Genomic DNA, 19,781 nt, shown 5'->3' on the forward strand with positions numbered 1-19,781 from the left:
ATCTTATGTCACAGTCCTGAGTTTTCCTGACTCCTTCCTCATCAGCCTTTGCCCAAGTTGCAGCTCTCAGCCTCATAGTGTTTTGCCTCTTAGCTTCTGGTCCCCCCTGCCTGTTTTTTCCTCCCCACCTCCCTTTCCTCTGTAAATCCCCTGCTGCTTCCTGGTTATGCCAGTTAAGGTTGAGCTCACCGAGTGCATGGCTCCTTATGGTTGTCTCAGCTCTTCCCTCCAGGGGTCCTGCACACTGCCCAGAGGGGTTGCCAAGGCCAGCATCCCCAGGCTCTCTGGACTCCATCCTTTATGTTAGTGCCCTTTTCAGGAGCACAGGCTCTCTCTTTACTTGATGTAGATGTGTGCCACCTTTATTGGCATTGAAGTTCTATTAGGATAGGCATTGCTATGGCAGCTATACCCTCCCAGGAAACAGTATTTATTACAGCAGATAGCTATTGAATAAACTGACATATTCATAATCTAGCTGAGTCATATGACCTCTTTGACACCTTCCCTGACTTTCTTTAGTGATTTTTCTCTTCTCTGCTTCTTTAGTTTCTGTTTCTTTCTCTTGTTGCATATATAGAATTATATGTTTATGGCTGTTCTTCTGATAAGTCAGTTTGTGTATGCTTGTGTGTTATGTATGATGTGTATGTGCATTCATGTGTGACTGGGTGGTACACAGGTGCCCAGAAGTGTGTTTGGAGGTCAGATGGCATCCTTGCCTCCTATATTATTTGGGACTATGTGCAGCAGGCTGGCTAACTGGCCCCCACACTTCCAGGGATTCTCTCGTCTCCATCTTACTATAGAGCCCTGGGATTAAAGAGGTCCTAACATGTTCAGCTTACTGTGAGTTCTGGGAGTTCAAACTCGGGTCCTCACACTTACATGACAAACACTTTTACACACTGGTCCAGATCCTCAATGGGAGAGCTTTTGATATATATATGTCTCAAGTCTTTAGAGTGTGGAGTGGAGTTTAGTCAGTTCTTCAAAAATATCTACTGGATGAATGAGCAGATGGCTAGGGGGGTGGACAAGTATTTCTGAAGTGAATTTTTCTCAGAGCACCGTTCTCTCAGGCTTCAACTCCCTGCTTTCATAGACCTCCCTTCCCTCTGGGTTTTGACAGTTCACTTCTGTCAAATGCCTCCAAATAATCTTTCATGACAAACATAAACAGCCTGTGATTGTACCAGCTCTGAAAAATGTTCCAAGTTGTAGGCTGACACAGCCACAGTGTCCTCGGTTTTGTTTGTGTCAATTTATAACCGTCAGCCTGTGCAGCCTGAAGAGGGGGCTCAGGGCTGGTGATGTGAAAGGGCTGAGCTTCGTTCTCAGAGGGATTAACTCATTCCAACACCTCTGTATGGGGCAAGGCCATTCTGGGGGGTTATGTTAGTAGAAGGCATCTCTACAGGTTTTAAACCAGGAGGAGAAACTGAAGAGGGTAGCAGTCCTAAAATGGAGGGAATGCCATGACTGACAATTCTAATCATCTCTCAGGAGGGGTTTGGGAACAGTACCCTGGGCAGCCACTGCTAATGTCCAAGTGCTCATGGGAAACTGGAAAGTACAAATATTCCCAAGAAACCGACATGTGGCATTTAATGACTGTAAAATAGATTTTAGATATTTTAAAGATCTTTGCCTGTCCCCCTCTTTAAAAATAAAATGCAAGCAGTTAGCACAGATAAAGGCAATTTGATTATAAAGAGATGTCTCTGTATCTTCAAAGTGAGCTTCTCGGAGCATGGTTTGAAAAGCACTGGATTAGGCAATAATAACGTTACAACAACCGATGCTGTTATCAAACAGATTTTCACTATGTCAGCTCCTCACCTTGCCACACTGTGCCCTTTAATAATATAACGAAGCTGAGGCCATGGAATACTGGGATGGGATGCAGAGACAGTGTGATGAGACCATTAAAATACTTCGTGTAAAACAAACCTGATTTTGAGACCATGACTCTGCTGTAGACTAGATGGGTTCCCTTTGACAAGTCCGGTAATGTTCAGATCTCCCAAAATTCATCATTTTTGGTAGATCAAATAATAAGCCTTAGCCGTATGATAACTAGTGCCCAGAGACTTAGAGCTGTGGCTAGCTGCAAGATGATCATTAACATGGCTCTATGAAAGTAAAAGCCAGTTAGGTATGAATTACCACCGTCCCAATGGCTGGGTTCTTCTGTCTGTCACTGAGATAATTGGGAGGGACATAGTTTTAATGGGAGTCTCCTGACTTTCTCTACTTATTCCATTTTCCCTCTTCTCTGAATTGTCTGTGAAACTCATTGGGAAAATTTCAGTCTGTTTTGAAGTAGAACCTTTGGGGACTATCTCAGTGTTCTATCCACCATGTATTAGAATACAGCCATTGTAACTACACCCCTCGTTGCAGCCATTGTAATTACACCCCTCGTTGCAGCCATTGTAACTACACCCCTCGTTGCAGCCATTGTAACTACACCCCTCGTTGCAGCCATTGTAACTACACCCCTCGTTGCAGCCATTGTAACTACACCCCTCGTTGCAGCCATTGTAACCACACCCCTTGTTGCAGTCATTGTAACCATACCCCTTGTTGCAGCCATTGTAACCACACCCCTTGTTGCAGTGAGACCCACGTGGGGGACGAAGAAGACCTCTATGACTGTGTGTACGGCGAGGATGAAGGCGGAGAAGTCTACGAGGACTTGATGAAGGCGGAGGAAGCTCAGCAACCTGTAGGGCTTTCGCTTATTTTTTTAAAGTAACTCTAAGTAGTTTTTTTAGGAAGACAATTAGTTAGGAGGTCAATTAATGTCCTTACTTAACTTCAGTTGAAATATTTAACAAAAGCTCCTTGTTTGTTTAGAACTTAGGTAATAACTTATTTGGAACAGGAGCTGTTTTTTTTGTTTGTTTGTTTGTTTTTGTTTTTTTGGTTTTTGTTTTTGTTTTTTTGTTCAACCCTTTCCTGAAAAAAACTGAGCATTAGGGGCTATTGCCGTATCGGTTGGCTTCAGAGTGGCAGAGTGGCATGAAGTTTCCATTTCTGTGAATCGTGAGATAGTAATTGTGAAAGAACATCTTTCCCAAAGCAGATCTATCCTTTCCATTTTAAATTTAGCATAAGTTATGTCAGCGATGGTTTCTTCTCACTCGCTAGCTCTTGTCACAAGTGGCTCTCCCCTCGTTTGCTTTCCTTTTTTTATTCTTTTCTAATACATTGCAACCCAATGACAGTTTCCCTCCACACCTCCCAGCCCCTCCCCCACTCCCTTCTCCTTCAGATCCATTCCTCCTCTGTTTCCCCGCCAGAGCCAGAAAAGAGCAAGCCTCCCTGGGGTTGTCAACTGAACAAGTTGCAATGAGACTAGGCACACACCCTCACTCATATCAAGGCTAGACAAGGCACGAAGTTTTTGTTGCTATTTGTTTGGTTTTTTGTTTTTGTTAAACTTCTTCAGATACTAACAAAAACCAGTAGGCTCTCATAGCTCCCATGCCATGCATGTGCCTGGAACATCCAGAAAGAACTGCTTAGAACTGTCTTCTCATCTATGATTTGAAAATTAAAAAAAAAAAAAAAAAAGTCAGTCACTTAGGCGTTTATTCGCACATTCTCTTAATCTAAAGACTTCATTGTCGTCTAGGTGGTCACTTAGCTTTCTTCAGGGGTTTCATGACTTGTCTCTGCTCTCTCTGCTCTGGCTTTTAATAAAGGGCTGGGGGAGGCTGTGGGGTTCCACACTGGGGAGGAGAGACAGACATAGGATAGAAATAAGTCACTAACCTCTATTTCAGAAATATAATCACCATGTGTTTAACTTGGTGTATGATAGGGGGGCTGTCCTGGCCACGTTTCCCAGAGCGGTTTCAGGTGCATCTCTTCTGAAGTGCCTGCGAGCATCAGCTGTGTCAGGGCCAGCAGCTCCTCAGGGTCTCCACCCTCAGTACAGCCTTCCCCCTCTATCCACCCGTGGGTGCTTACCACGGGCTATAATTAACAACAGTAGTAGTTTAGACTCCCTGGCAAGGCGACACGTGCTTTCCGTGGCTTCTGTCACTTGGCACTCTTTGGGTTTAGTACTGTCTGTCTGTTTTATAGAAAGTGAAAACCAAGTCATAGAGAAACCCAGTAACTTGTTTCTAGTTATAAAGCTAACAAAAATCAGTATCTGAACTGAATTCCATTTTTGTCTGTGACTCTGTGACCTTGGTGTTATTGTTATGCTGAACTTTAACACTAAATGAAAGAACCATATATTATGATAATGTATAAGAGCAATATTTGAAGGATTTTACTTATTCTCTCTCTCTCTCTCTCTCTCTCTCTCTCTCTCTCTCTCTCTCTCTGTGTGTGTGTGTGTCTGTGTGTTGCTGATGACTGATACCCTGGCCTGATATATTCTATACAGTTATTAATGAGCTGTATCCCCAACTCTCACATTCCTTTTAAATATTTAAAAAATACTTTTACTATTTCCTAGTCATTTCTGCAGTACGTGTGTAATCTACTGTCTATGAAGGAAGTGCTTAGACCAGATTCATTAACAACTGAATAAAAAGATGCTTTTATTTAAGCAGAACATCGATTTCAAAAGCTTATTATGGTCACATAAAACCTTTTCATTTGTAGTGTTGAAAAAATGGCTCAAACAAAATGTGTCACAAATGTAGCTAAGCATGTCTTTCGGCAATGTTTGGTTAGGATGGAAAGGGATTTTTCTCTTTTCCTAGATAACCTGACATGAGAATTCAGCTAAATAGTCTAAATTTTACCTTTCTATCTGCAGAAATCACAAGAAAATGATATACGGAGTTGTTGCCTAGCAGAAATTAAGCAGACAGAAGAAAAATATACAGAAACTTTGGAGTCAATAGAAAAAGTAAGTTATCAAGTATCTAAGCCCCAAGGTTGCCTTGAATAATCTATGTGCTAGACCAACTCCTTTTGCAGTGTGTGTATGTTAATATATATTCTAAGATTTACACTGGATGCCAGGCTCAGGAAAGCAAATACCACATGTGCTCACTTATCAGTATAATCTGAAAACACTGAAGTCATTCAGGCGCCAAGTAGAATTAGGAACCAGTACAACCTTGGGTAATAGAGATAGGAATGGTAGATAAAGGATATAGTCTTATATTAGAAAGAAAGAATATTTCAAAATCTATACCCAGAATAGACAAATGTATAGACAGATTACACACAAAAAAGCAACTGCCTGGAACTTTGAGGAAGAGTAGCATGTATGTGGAGTGGGGAGGGTATGCAGGCTGAGAGGGAGAAATGGAGTATGACCACGAGTGTCTGTGGGATGTTTTATGTGGTAAACAGTTTTAAATTTGATTGTGATAGCTGCATAGCTCTGAACATCTAAGAACCATCGGATTGCAAGCTACATAGTTGTGTTTTGAGAAACGTGAATTATGTCTCAATAAAACCCTCCCAAAGAAAAAACTAAAGACATCAAAGCAGATTTATACATTCTAAAACTATTTATTGCTCTCTTGACATCTAAATGGCACTGTTTTAGGGACTGAGAACATAGTAGCAAAGGCAGGAAGACTGTGGGTTTTTCTAGTAGTTTTTGTATCGTGAGAAAGTTTAGGCTGGATGCCAGGTGGGTGGGGAATTACCTGAAGAAAAATCAGCCAGAGAGGATGGATGGCATGTGTTAGAGATACCATATAGAGTCTGATGGCAGCGACCTCTGTATAAGAACGCAGTGCTTAGCTCATCAACTGAGGAGGTTGAGGGCATAAGCCATGTATATATTCTTGTGAAGAGTGTTCTGGGAGAAAGGTTCTCCAATTGGAGGATGCGGGGGTGCTCTAGGAAATTCTGATAGGAAAGTATTCAGCTTCGGCTCCACTCATGGAATAGCCGTGGCCCAGTGTCGCAGATAGAATGGGTGAGGAGATTGAGAAAGAGGCCAGAGAACTGATGGGCTACCAAGTTATACAGGGACAAAAGCTAGAACCTTTGAGCAGACTTGATGTAAAGGCATCTAGGCCTTTAACAGCACTCTGGCCCTTGTGAAAAGCAAGGGTGGGAAGCAGAAGAAAACTAGAAGGATATATTATAATAACCAAGACAACAAGAAATCATAGCACTGAGGGAGATTAGAGGGATGTTAGACTTTGGAAATGGTTTGTCTAATTAGAACCAACAGACTTTGCTGGTGTAGGCAAAGGATTGTGGAAGAAGGGAAAACCAAAGATGGATGCTAGAAAATGCGTGGATGCTGATGTCAACTAAAAAGATGTAGGACAGGAATCGTGAATCTGTTGGGCATGTTAACCTCGTGTTCTGCCTTAGACTACCACTGGGCCATATTGAGGCAGATATTAAGTATGTATGTCTTCCTCTGATAGGAAAAATCTGTTCTGTATATGGATAAGCCTTTAGGCTGCAGTACTAAGCAAGGTCACTTCAGGAAAGGCCTGTCCAATAGGGTTGAGATCACTCCTAGTGACTCCGATTGGTTAGGAACAGTGTGAACATGTGGCATTACTGAGCCCATGACCCTTTATGGTCTTATTTAAAATTAAGCTATCAGTATAGCATATGGATCTATACAACATATGGTGAGATAGATATAGCCAAAGGTTTTGTTTATCAACAAAAATTTATTGGAAGGAGAGAGCGCACCATTCTGATGGTGGCTCGTGAGCTGTAAACTGGGTAGAGAGTGGAGCAAGACCATGAAGGATGTGAAACTCAGAAAACTAGAGACTTCCTTGAACAAAGTGAGCTTCATGGGCTTGGTGTGGGGTTCAGAGAGATGGCTGCTTGAAGTTAACCTGCGAGGCATGCGCAGATGTTGGTCATGACAGCGTCTTGCGGTGTGATCATGAGATTTGGGAGTTCAGTTCATAATGATTGGAAATAAAGGAACTGACAGGCCAAGTTCCTAGACTATGCAGACACTGAGATGGCTAGCAGTGAAAGAGAAATATGGGCTGAATGCCAAAGTCTCCAGCGATGCATGGAAGTGGTGTACAAACCACACCAGCCGATCGTCCCTCTCAAGAGCCTGTGTTGGAGAATTGGAGGGATGTTCTACATGCATCCTCAAAACAGTCTCCCAACTGTTGCCATTGTTTTCCTGCTTGGCCAACAGCTTCTAGCTTTTAGGAGCATTTTGTTTTATATTTAAGAGTCTTGGCTTATATTTATGCCTTTGTTTGCATGTATATATGTGTATGGTATGCACGAATGCATGTTTGTGTAATCACATGTGTACACAGTTGACATCAGGTGTCTTCCTCTATTGTTCTCCACTTTTCTTTTTTGAGGCAGGGTCTCTTGCTGAAGCCTAAGATTGCCAGTTGCAGGAAGTCTAGCTGTTTGCTTGCCCCAAGAATCTTTGACTCTGCCTTGCAACTTCTGGAATCATAGGAGGCTGTCACATCTGGCCAGCTTGTTCATAGGTTCTGGGGATCTGAACTCAGACACTCATGCTTGTGTGGCAAGCACTTTAACTGTCTCTCCAGTCCCTATGAAGTCTTTATAGCAGATTTTTTAATATAGAAAGTATTTTCAGTATTTGTGTTCATAATGCTAATAAATAATTGACTTTTAATAAATTTTGCTGGTTGATAAAAAAATCATTGTATAGATTAGGCAAAGTTATGCTTAATTAAAGTTACTTTCCTCTTCTCTCTTGGTAGTATTTCATGGCACCATTGAAAAGATTCCTGACGTCGGCAGAATTTGACTCGGTATTCATCAATATCCCTGTAAGTAAAGCTGTGACAGGTACAACTGTGTGTTTCCTAGAACATCTTCACTTATTAGTGGATTCCAGATCCTTTCTGTATCTTATGTTTTTTATGATTTTTTTGTCTTGTGTTTTCTATGATTTTTTTTTCTTTCCCAAATTCCCATAGCCTTTTCTTTTGAAGAAGCTAACAGCATATCTTTAATCCAAGGTCAATTAAGAATGTGTGCTGTGCACGAATGATTAAGCAAGGTTCATGCATTATCCAAGTCTCATTGTTATGAAGCAGTACTCTTAATTAAGTAATCATCATGTTGTTGTCTGTCCATCTCAATATTCCCTGGTGTGCCCCCAGGGATGTCATTTACCTTCCGCCATTGGCAGATTGGCAGTTAGATCAGCTGTTTCTGATTGTGCCAACATCTTATTTGATAGTCTCTGCTCTTATGGATTTTAATCAGCAATATGCCAGAGAAGACATATTCATCTTCAACTCCCTGCCTGCAAAGAGTGAGCTTGCTGTTATGTTCCTGTGTGCTCCAGGGTACACAGGGAGAGATAATGGAGAATTGGTACCTTGATTCAAATGTCCTCATTCTCCCTCTACGGCATGCATTCGCTGGCTGCTGAGGATGACTTGCTTATCAGAATACAAATGAAATTATGACTTTTGAGTTGCTACAGCAAACTGTTAGCACAATTTATTTGGTTCGCGTTTGTGTCATTAGTTCTCTGGTTTCAGGCAATTTAGTCTGATTGTTGTTGGCTTAGCACTAGGGCACCACTAATTGACCAAACAGATTTGCATCTCTGTGTCCCAGGGACAGGAATCATTACTTTAGTCTGTCAATAAAACAGTAAGTACTTGATTAGTTTTATTTAAAAATTTGTAGTGATTATAAAATTAAAAAGCCATGCCTATTTTTTATGCAAAGGATAAATTGCCCTCTAATAGCAAGTGGGATAGTTTCTGTTTTCACTGAAGACTGGTATTTTCAAGTCCTCTCTGGATTTGCTAGTTTTCATGCCCATGTCTCTCTCCCTCTTCTGCTTCCTCCTCTCCGTTTCTCTCCCTTCCATCCACCCCCTCCACCAGTCTGTTCTCTGAACTGCAAGTCTGGCCACAGTGGTAGCTGGGTAGCTCTGGATGTGGGGTATGTTTTTTTTTTTTTCCTTATTTGGTTGGTTTTTGCTTCTGATTCCTTCTTTTCTTTTATAATGTTTTCTTTCCTAAGGACCTCGTGAAAGTTCATCGGAGCTTAATGCAAGAGATTCACGATTCCATTGTAAATAAAGATGACCAGAACTTGTATCAAGTTTTTATTAACTACAAGGAAAGGTAGGTTTTATATTTAAACATGTGTGGGTATTGGTTCACAATTAGAAGGAATGTTAGTATTAAAACTGAAACATAATCATTTCTTTTGTTTATTAGAATACTTCCATGTAAGAATTAGAACATAGCATAGTTCATCTTAGGGAAGTAGTGTGAGGTTTATAAACTAATAATTAACAACGACAACAGCAACAATAATAATAAGCTGGAGAGATGGAGAGATACTCAGCAGTTCAGAGTGCTGGTTGCTCCTGTGGAATTTCAGCCCCCAACACCCACATGTCAGCTTACAACTGTCTTTAACTCCAGTTCTAGAGGATCTAATGTCCTCTTTACTTCTAGGCACCAAATATCTACGCGCATATATATATGCAGATAAACACACACATAAAATAAAAGTTGTAAAAGCATGCCTAGTATCGTGTTTAGACTCATTTATTTATTTATTTTGTTTTTTTGATTCACTGTCCGGGAACTAGCTCTTGTACACCAGACTGGCCTCGAACTCACAGAAACCCACTTGCCTCTGCCTTCTGGTTGCTGGGATTAAAGGCGTGCGCCATCACTGCCCAGCCATATTTTGACCTTTACAGGGCAGAGCGACAGACTGAAGTCCTTCTTCAGGGCTCATCACTCCTGAATGATGTAGTTTTTACTAACTCACACTGATGCTTTGTCTCCCTTTCCTCTGTGAAGGAATCAGGGAGGAAGAGCTGATACTCCAATATTTGACAACTTTTGATTTCAGAGCATTAGATTTATAGTGAAAGGGAACAACTTCTTGGTCTGGGGAGATAGCTTGGTAAAATGTTTACCATGTGACTGTGATAAGTCCTCAGAATCCTTATAAAATTTGTATTCTCAGCACTGGGTGTGGGGTGGGGAGCAGACACAGGTGGATCCTTGAGGTCCACTGGTCAGCCAACTTAGCTCAGACCAGTATGAGACACATGCACAAACACATACAAATGCACACATGGATGCATAAACACACACAGAGATGCACAAACACACACACAAACACACATGTAGTCATATAGTCACAAACACACAGAAAGACACACATATACACAAATGCACATCTACATGCACACATACAAATACATACATAACACAAACACACATATAGTCATATAGTCACAAACACACAAACAGACACACATACACATACAAATACGTACATCCACACAAACACACATATAGTCATATAGTCACAAACACACAGACACACATACACACAAATGCACATATACATGAACACATACAAATACATACATACACACAAACACATATACATACAAGACATACATAGGTACACACACTCAGAAAGGGGAGGCAGACAGACACTGGCAGAGAAATCAATCTATTTTTCCCTTAACATAGAATATCTTTTTTTTTTTAATTTTTGGCTTAAGATGTACTGCTCTCTCATTTTAAATCAAGCAACATAATTCCTAATACTAAGAAGTGGCTAATGAATTGCTTTGTGTCAACTTTTAGATAAATATTAACAGTTTATTAATACTTTTAGCTAGTGGGGAGATAAGAACAACAACAAAGCTAATAGCCTCTTTGCAAAGTGTCGAAATTGTAGAGCTGTCCTTGGTAAGCATGCTCAGTCTCCATGCAGTGCGAGTTATTGTTCATCCGTGGTGCCTCTCTTCCCACTTCTCAGATGATGTATGTTCCTTAATTATATGCAGTAAGGAGTAAGAGGCTTATTAATGAGTGAAATCCTGGTGATTGTAATAAAATTGTGGTAGAAAATATAACTGTCTTGAGGATGAATAAACAGTAAAAAGTTTATCTCCAATAAAATCTTAAAGAATTTTTTAATTTAAAAAGTTGATATATATATATATATATTCAAATAACATTAACAGTCATTAAGCCCTATTGTAAAATCTGTCTTCCATAAAACATACATGGAATCAATCTTATCCTAATTTGGAACCAAAAATTGCCTTTTTGCTGCTGTCAATATGAGTGGCCCTCACTCCGCATGTAGTGTGTGTTAGAAACAGTCTCGGACCTGGGGAGAATGTTCAGGGTGGAGAACACTTGAGAACTTTGCAGAGGACCTAGGTTCAGTTCCAGCACCCCACACCACAGCTGCCAGTAACTCCAGTTCCTGGGATCCCAGCACCCTCTTATGGCCTCTTTGAACCTGCATAATGTGGTCCGCGTACAAGCAGACATGTTCATGTGTGTAGGAGCAGCCCTGACTGTAGCGTTAGAGACTGGACATTCCCTCGTTCCGCCTCTGCATGTTTCTTTCAGTCTCACGGGTTTTCCCCTTCCCTTTCAGATTGGTTATTTATGGACAGTACTGCAGCGGGGTGGAGACAGCCATCTCTAACTTAGACTACATCTCTAAGACGAAAGAAGACGTCAAACTGAAATTGGAGGTGCCTGTATTTTTTTTATTATTATTTGTTTATTGCTCCAAGATGAAATGAAGTAGTGTATTCATCTATTTGATGAAAGCAATGGAACACGTTTCCTCATGTGTGCTAAATACAACTTCACTCCAGTTTTATAAACTGTTTCAAAAGATAGCCATAGTAAAAAAACAAAAACAAACAAACAAAAAACTGTGCTGATAATCGTAGCAGGAGCAGAACCTAACTTTGTGTCTGTGGGTTTTGTACACGTTTTCTTCTTAGGACCTCTTTACTGTGATGTGGATGCGGGTAGCTCTCTCATTCCACAGCTGAAAAGACTGAGTGCAGGGAGATGATGAGTGAATCTCTCTCTCTCTCTCTCTCTCTCTCTCTCTCTCTCTCTCTCTCTCTCTCTCTCTCTCTCTCTCTCTCTCTGTGGTGTGTGTGTGTTCACAAATGTTTTGGACAGCATAAGACATCTGCACATGTATACAGTGCATAGGTATTGCCCATAAGAGAGAAGCATTGGCAGACAGATACAAGCATAAAACACCAAAGTGCTATGTGAGTATTAGAAAGTCTTGAGTAAGTTGGAAATCCCTTCAATTCACTAGATGCCTGAGACTGGGGACTTATGCTATGTCATGACTTTGGAGGAGAGAATGGGGATAAACATCTACAATCCCAGCACTTAAGGGGCTGAGGCAGGAGGGATTGCAAGTTTGAGGCCAGCCTGGGCCACACAGACACCCAGAGATAAACATGGACACACAGACACACACACACCCTATCTGTCTGTAGATATATCTATGTGTGTGTGTATCTTTAGAGCTTGTCTCAACCCATTCTTTTCCCCAAAGCCTTGATCTATGTGTATTAATTATATTGGATAAGAGTTTATACATTTAAAGAACATCTAAAAATGATTGTTATTTGAAGTAGCACCTTTAGGGATATTTTTGTGTTGTTGCCTCTTTAATATCCCCTTTCTCTTTTTCTTTGTTTAGTTCATCCGTAAAGTCAGGTGATAGAAAAGAGGGGAAAGTCTTTCAAATCTTAGCCCTTTCTTGTTTTTAGCACAATGGGTGTGATTTCATTGCTTCCATCATCCAGAGTTGAACAGTATTGCTTAGGAGGTTTGCACAATAGCAGGGCACAGAGTATTTTATAGTGTCCCTTGACGATAGTGACCTTATATCTAGAGACAATTAGTCACCACTAAATGACATCTTTAAAGTATCATTAGTACTAAGGGTTAATGCTTCTCCCAGAGAATGGATACTCGTAAGTGTAGAGGTCTAAGCTACCTTGACTCAAATTAGATACGGCAATAAAATAAAGCTTTACAGCTCACGTTATTAGTTCGGAGCGGAGCAGTCGTTAGAGCAGCTTTTATTTTTTTTCTTAGATGAAGGTGTAAAACTGTGGTTCTGGCTAGGAGTCAGCATGCCGTCTCTCAGGCCTTTCTGGTTCTCAGCCCTCTTGAGTGACTGCTTTTCTATCAGAATCAGTGTCAAAGCTCTGCCTAGGACATGCACACCAGGGCTGCACATCCCGTACAGTTCCTGCCAGTCTCCGGAGAGGAGAGGCCTGAGGCTGAGTTGAAAAGGCTGCCAGGGAGAAACTGCAGTTTAGCATGCAGCCTCTCACTCAGCTCAGATGTCCTCTTCCGAACAGGGCCTGACTTGGGAGAGTTTAATGAGGAAGTGTAACATGGTAACATGGGCAGCCCACGGGTTGTTATGAAAGCTGTCTTACTCTCGATGCCCGTCATTTCCATCTTCTTTCTTTGGTGGTTAGGATTTTTTTGGGTTGTTATTACTTTTATTATGTATGAGTATGTGTGTCTTTCTTACTTAGGAAACAAGTTAATGTAGGGCATGGGGTAAGAGACTCTGCTTTTTCTTGGGAGTCTGAGCTTAAACTCAATGATAGTTCTTTTGGTTAAGAGTGAGTTTGGGTCAAGTCATGATGGATTACTTTAGAAGAATTATTGATGACCCTTATTTACTTTCAATGATAAGAATTTATACCCCGATCTCTTTCTGAAGTGCAGCTGATGCCAATAATTGCCCCTCCTGAACTTGGAGCTTAAACAAACTGATGTCCCTCCCAATAATTTTAAACGATTTTCTGTGATTTTATATGTACAAATTTCTGCTCCTTGCACTAAGTTGGGATGGCCTAGAGTTAAATCTGTGCCATCCCAAAGAGCTTAAAATACAGAATCACTGGCAATAATGCCATAGCTCCCAGGAATGCCTTTGAATGTGCTAGAAAAGCTAAGGATGGGTAAAGAAATAAATTGATGACCACATGTTATCTTAAGTAACTCTATACACCGAAGAGTCCATGGTCTGTCACTTGTAATTGCAGGAGAATGTTGAATTCATGTCATTTCTCTCTAGCAGTTGTTTGACATTTTGTCATCTTTTGGATAACAATGTATATATGTTTTAGTCAAGATTCTCTAGAGGAACAAAATTGGCAGAATGGATCTGTACCACACTGCCGGTACCAAAATTTTTATTAGTCAGGTTCTCTAGAACCTATGTAGAAACCTATATAGAAAGGGGGATTTGTTAGAGTGGCTTGCAGATGCTGGCTCTGCTAGTCCATCAGTGGTTGCTAGTGGAAAATCCAAAAATCTAGTTGTCCAATCCATAAGGCTGGATGTCTCAGCTGGTGTTCAGTAAGTGCTCAAATCCTGATGAAGTAGGGTCTAATGCCAGTGAGAAACTGAGTAGTGAGGGAGGGCAAGCAAGCAAAGAGCAAAAGGTTTCTTCTTCCATGTCCTTTCTATAGTTTCCAACAGAAGCTGTGGTCTAGATAAAAGGGGGATCTTCCCACACTTCAGATTATTTAATCAAGAAGAATCCCTCACAGGTACACCTAGCTGCTTGGGTTTTAGTTAATTTCAGATATAGTTAGTTAACAACCAAGAATAGCCATCTATCTATCTATCTATCTATCTATCTATCTATCTATCTATCTATCTATCTAATATGTTAGTATATATTATATATGATGATGACAATTCATATATAAGATACACATAAATAATATATCATGTAATATATATTTGGTAATATATATATATATATATATATATATATAATATATGAAAGGGTCCAGGAAGGACAGTAACCTGCCCAAGTCACACAGCCAGGGTTTCATATGTTAATACAAATGTTAATACATATGTTAATTCAAATGATCTATTCCCAGGTCACAGCTGCCTCAAGAGTGAAGAGTCAATATAATTTTAAAGTAAACTGTTTGTTTTGTGACTAGGTTTACTGTGCAGCCTCAAACTTATGTCACTCCTCCTGTCTCAGGCCCCTGAGGGCTAGAATTAAACACATGTACCACCATGCCCTGTTTAAAGTATTTTAAAAAGAGGATCAAATATGCAAAATCTAAGGCTTTAAAAATATTATCTGTGGTAGCAGGTTTCTATTTCAACATATTCAGCCAAATATTCCTTTTCATTTAGTTCAATAAATATTTATTAAGCAAACAGAGGGTTTTTAAAAAGAGGTTTAAGGTCCATGTCTTTAGTATAAGATGTTATACTGGGGCAGATACTCTTTACAGTGACAGTTAAGGACCACAAGGTATATATGTACACAGACCAAACGAGGGAAGAAGGGAGGGGGGAAGAGATGAAGGAAATGGTTTTGATTAAGATTCATCTTAAAGCCTAGCAGAGTGCTTTGGAAAAGAGATGGTGGTTTCTTTGGAGGGACTGGAAAGAGTGATTGGATAGACTTGAAGCTGAAGCGTGAAGGTGGATGAGCCCACAGGACTTCAATGAGCGGGGGATTGCTGCTATCTGGTTCATAAGCCTGAGGGCAATGTGGGAGTCAACTCTAAAGGAAAACTGTGCAGGGTTGGGATTATGTGCTGTAAAATAATCTTCACTGATGAAACAGTTCATTTGATTCACATGACGATTTGAAATACTATACGACTTGCTTTAAAAAAAAAACCCTGAAGGTACTTTATTGTTTGAACATAAGTATTGGGAAGGAAAAGAGGGAAGATATTTTAGAAGGATCTACTTGTGGGCTTTGCATCTTGTAGTGTTTTATGACTCCCTTTGAGAAAACTAACAAAAGCTTTGAAATCCATCGCATTAGGAATGTTCAAAAAGAGCAAACAACGGGAAGTTCACTCTTCGCGATTTGCTGGTCGTTCCCATGCAGCGTGTGCTGAAGTACCACCTCCTCCTTCAGGTCTGTACTTTCACAACACTCTGCTGCGTTTGTTCCTCCCTCAGGGCGCCATGTTCCGTCAGCATCATGCTGCACAGGGCGCCATGTTCCTCAGCATCTTGCTGCAGAGTCTCCATATTTTTAGTGTTAAGTGTGAAATGACCAGGATAGCTGGGCATTTTATTTTCCTTTTAGAAAAAAAAAATCTGTGTTTACTAAAAAGACACATGTTGTATTCTTCAAACAGGATAGAGAAAGAAAAAACAAGAACAAATACAAATATGCCTTAAATGGCATAGTTTGTAATTAGCAATAATCATTTGCCAGTGAGTGTACCTAAATTTGGTCCGATTAACTGCATTAGCTTCTGCATCTTATCACAACAATTCATAGAAGATTGTGTTATGCGCTGTATGGTCTTTTCACTGCACTAAACATAATAAGGCTACACCCTACTGTGAGGTGATTCTTACTAAAGCCCACAAAGTTTACGGTTTCCATGGTTAAGTCCGCTAATGAGGGTGGAGAGTCTTATAAATTTAATTTGATAGCTATACCAGGAGGCTCGTTAGTTCTGCTCCAAAGAAATGTCTTACTGTATTAGCGTGCCAGCCCAGCTGATGCTCCTGGAACGCATTATATATATAAAAATCTACTACCTGTACGTGAAATAGAATTTTGAGTCTTCTGTGCTTTGTACATCTTGTATATTAAATTTCTTGAACTGTAGCCATGCAATTATTAGTCATTTCTATTTTGGTTCTACTGAGAAATCAGAAAAATTCAAACCCTGATTATTTCTTAAAAAATGCATTAAAACATTTATGAGACCTAAACTCAAAGTAACTTAATCAAATTGAGTTTTATGAAAAAATAATGACGAATCAAGCAGTTAACGTTCAAGACATCATGGAGCTAAAAATGTCCAAAAGGAGATAATGGTTTATTTTGTTGCTTTGATGTAGTGAAGGGCTGATTGAAGAATTCATAAGATTTCAGAACGAGAGAAAGACTCTGGGTCCTTGTAAGACTTTGTCCCGACTCATAAAACTAAGAAATACAATTATACGTTTTTGAAACTCCTCACTTGGCCCACTGTTTTATTTTTCTCGTGCTGTTTGGCGTTTTAGAGTTTAAGAGGATGTGTAATTACATAATGACATTTAAAGATAGGAAGGCGTATTTCGGGTACTACATGTAGAGAAAAATTTTAGAGGTTTTTTTTTTCTTTTAAATTTCAAAGTATTTTTGGAGCATTAGTCTGGTGTCTAGAATGTGCTTTTTTAAAAAAATGTGGTTATTAGTTTGTGGTTTTTCTCCTTTCTACTGCACTTTCATGATTTCACAAGGAAATCAGTTTCAGCTGCTGGCTGATTTGAAAACAATGATATGTGAAATTTAAAATATTTTTAGGGGGAGTTTTGGAAACTTTAAGAGTGTTTTACTATTTTATTTAACAAAGGGAGAATAAAAATAGGATTTGTGTGGCTTTTTATATGTGGCAGTTCTCTGTTTCTGGAGTTCCTGTTTGTAACAGGAAACAGTACCAGTGCTTAGTCCTTTAGAGAATTTCGAGTAGCGCGCGTGCATGCCAAACACCGTTAGGAATGCATTGTGCAACAGCCCCCCCACACACACCCCCTCTGCACTAAGTCTCACCATTCAGAAGGACAGGCTCAGTGCAAACTCCGAAGTGTAACAATGTGTTGGGTGCATGGAAGAGACACAAAGGCATCAGCTACACCTCAGCTTGCTGGGGACCCTGGGAGAGGCTTCATCTTCCGTCTTCCTAGAGGGATGATTTGTGAGTTGAGCATTGAAGGGCTAGTGTGAGTTTGGCAGGCGGAAGATGGAAGGAACATTCTAAGTAAAGAAAACACCATGCCCTATGTGTTAATAAGAATGTCTTTTGAGAACTATTGATTTCTTAGTGAGGATAGAAAGTAGGCTGTCTGGGTGGAAGTCGAGAGAAACGGATGAGGAGAAATTTGCAGAACCCAGATCGAGTGTGTGATGACTAGGAGGTATTGGGTAACAATGGAAGAATTTGGGGACTCACAGAAGTCTCACTAGGGTGGACAAGATAGGACTTAGAGTGTAGAAACCTGCTTGGTGTCAGAGGCATGAGCAGATTATTGGAAGGAGAGAAGCTGGCTCCAAAATCTAGTTAGAAGCACTTGAGAATAACCTGTTCAAAAAAGATGACAGCCAGGCAAGTGCTCTCTAGGGCAGGACCAAAGTTAACACCAATGAGATCAATGAGACGTAGGGATGGAGAGGGGACGACAGAGCCTAGGATACCCTTCAGATCTTGGCTTTCGTTGCTACACCCATGGAGATGCTGCTCAGTAGCCCGCTCATCCTGGGTAAGGGTAGAGCAAGTTTGAAACTTATTGGTCGTAGGGGTCTGTGGGACAGTTCTTTAGTTGGACATGTGAGTCTGATATCAGGTGTGATTTCTGGGTTTGGCGGGCATACTGCAGAGGAATGGCCTCATTAGGTGACAGGGAATATGACAATGGCTGCGATCACATTTGGAGAATATATAAAATAAGAATAAGAGAGTGAATATGTAGGTGACAGCAACTCTTTAAGGTGAAAGGAAACCATGCTAGACTGAAGAGTTGGTAGAGATACAGGCTATATCAGCAGGACAGTAACAGTACTGCACACAAAGCATCCTCTTGTCCCCAAATGGAGATGGATGTGGCTTTAGAATCCGTTCTCTAGAGAAGCAGTGTGTGAGACAGAATAGAAAGTGTCTCTCCTATCCATCCAGAGGTCAGGACGTTCTGGGAAACAGATGGGTGTAATGGTGAGGGTGGAGTATAGCTGACAAGAGTCAGTCAACATTATCAAAGTGTGGAGAGGCTGATGGTGTCTTTCAAACCTTTTGCTTGTTCCTTCAGTATTAGTTTTTTGAATTTAAGGAAAGCATTGCTAACCTGTGTCTTCAAACAGGAGCTGGTCAAACACACCCATGATCCTACTGAGAAGGCGAACCTGAAATTGGCTCTGGATGCAATGAAGGTAAGGCAGCTGTCGCTGAAATGTGCCTGTGTCTTTATCTGCCTGCCTGGAAGCCATGGGATTCACACTGCTAGTGTGTGTATATGTACTTGTTAACCCTGTCAACATTCATGCTTGTTATTGGTGAGGAGAGCAAGGTAACGTGCTGAAATAGATGTTTGTCATGCCATTTGTGGTGGGTTTGTTTGTTTGTTTGCTTGATTTCTGAGACTGAGAATTCCTGATACTTGCTATGTAACCCAGACAGATCACAAATTTGCAGCACATTTTCCGGTATCAGTCTTTGAAATGGAATTCTTATATAGATTTAAAGGCTAGACAAAAAAAAATAGTAATGCCATAAAACCAAGAGGTATGATCAAACTACGTTTGTGCAGTTGGCCGGTTTTTATAGCCTCCAAGAACGACTGAGATAGTGGTTTTGTTCCACGTTCTTCCCACAGCTACTTATGTACCTGCTGCCTTGAATGAGCACAGGGCCATAGGTGGCGTCAGAAGCACCAGTGTGGTTTTCCCTCGGACCCGTCCTATGCCAGGTTGCCCATGATGGATCCTGTACAAGGGACTTCACTTTGGGTTTTTGTTGTCAGCTAAACCTGGAAGTCAAGAAGACACAGAGAGGGATAAAAGCAGGCGGTGTGAACTTCTTGGGGGAATGTCTGAAAGCCCAAATTTCACATTATGCTTAGTCAATTTGACTCTGAGCTGTGACTGAAACAGAATCAAGCACTTGTTTTGTGAGAGGGAGTGACAGTGTGTCATCTAAGTGCTTAACGGTGCCCTGGACCCGTCTCAGCACTGCCTCTGCTGGTCGGATGATCTTAGCGTGGGTGTCATGACCTTCACTTGGTCATTTATGGAGGCCAGAAAAGTAACAAATGTTGTTTGTGTCCTTAAAGAAGTCATTCATGGATGGGTCCTACCGGAAGCTAAACTTCCACTGAGAACGTTATTTATTTGCAGAGTTGTGTTTCTGTTGGATGCTTTAAAGAAGATAAAGAAAGAAAAAAAAAGGAAGAAAAAGCTTAGAAAACGGGAAAATGAGGATCACACAAAATAAAAATAGCCAGTTACAGTATGGGAGAATGAGCTAA

The 19,781-nt window shown here is 40.6% G+C and overlaps 1 protein-coding gene across 2 annotated transcripts in view; it reads left to right on the forward strand.

Annotated features, from left to right (window-relative positions):
• Vav3 (vav guanine nucleotide exchange factor 3) overlaps positions 1 to 19,781 on the forward strand; it is a 317,139-nt gene that overhangs the window by 143,128 nt on the left and 154,230 nt on the right. For both annotated transcript variants that reach the window (XM_057793503.1, XM_057793504.1), the window contains exons 5-11: positions 2,623 to 2,731; positions 4,787 to 4,879; positions 7,671 to 7,739; positions 8,956 to 9,059; positions 11,365 to 11,464; positions 15,583 to 15,678; positions 18,619 to 18,687. In XM_057793503.1, coding sequence (XP_057649486.1) covers positions 2,623 to 2,731; positions 4,787 to 4,879; positions 7,671 to 7,739; positions 8,956 to 9,059; positions 11,365 to 11,464; positions 15,583 to 15,678; positions 18,619 to 18,687 — 640 coding nt within the window. The remainder of the gene's footprint in view (positions 1 to 2,622; positions 2,732 to 4,786; positions 4,880 to 7,670; positions 7,740 to 8,955; positions 9,060 to 11,364; positions 11,465 to 15,582; positions 15,679 to 18,618; positions 18,688 to 19,781) is intronic.

Source organism: Chionomys nivalis, chromosome 18, assembly GCF_950005125.1.
Source record: "Chionomys nivalis chromosome 18, mChiNiv1.1, whole genome shotgun sequence".
NCBI classification, from domain to species: Eukaryota; Metazoa; Chordata; class Mammalia; order Rodentia; family Cricetidae; genus Chionomys; species Chionomys nivalis.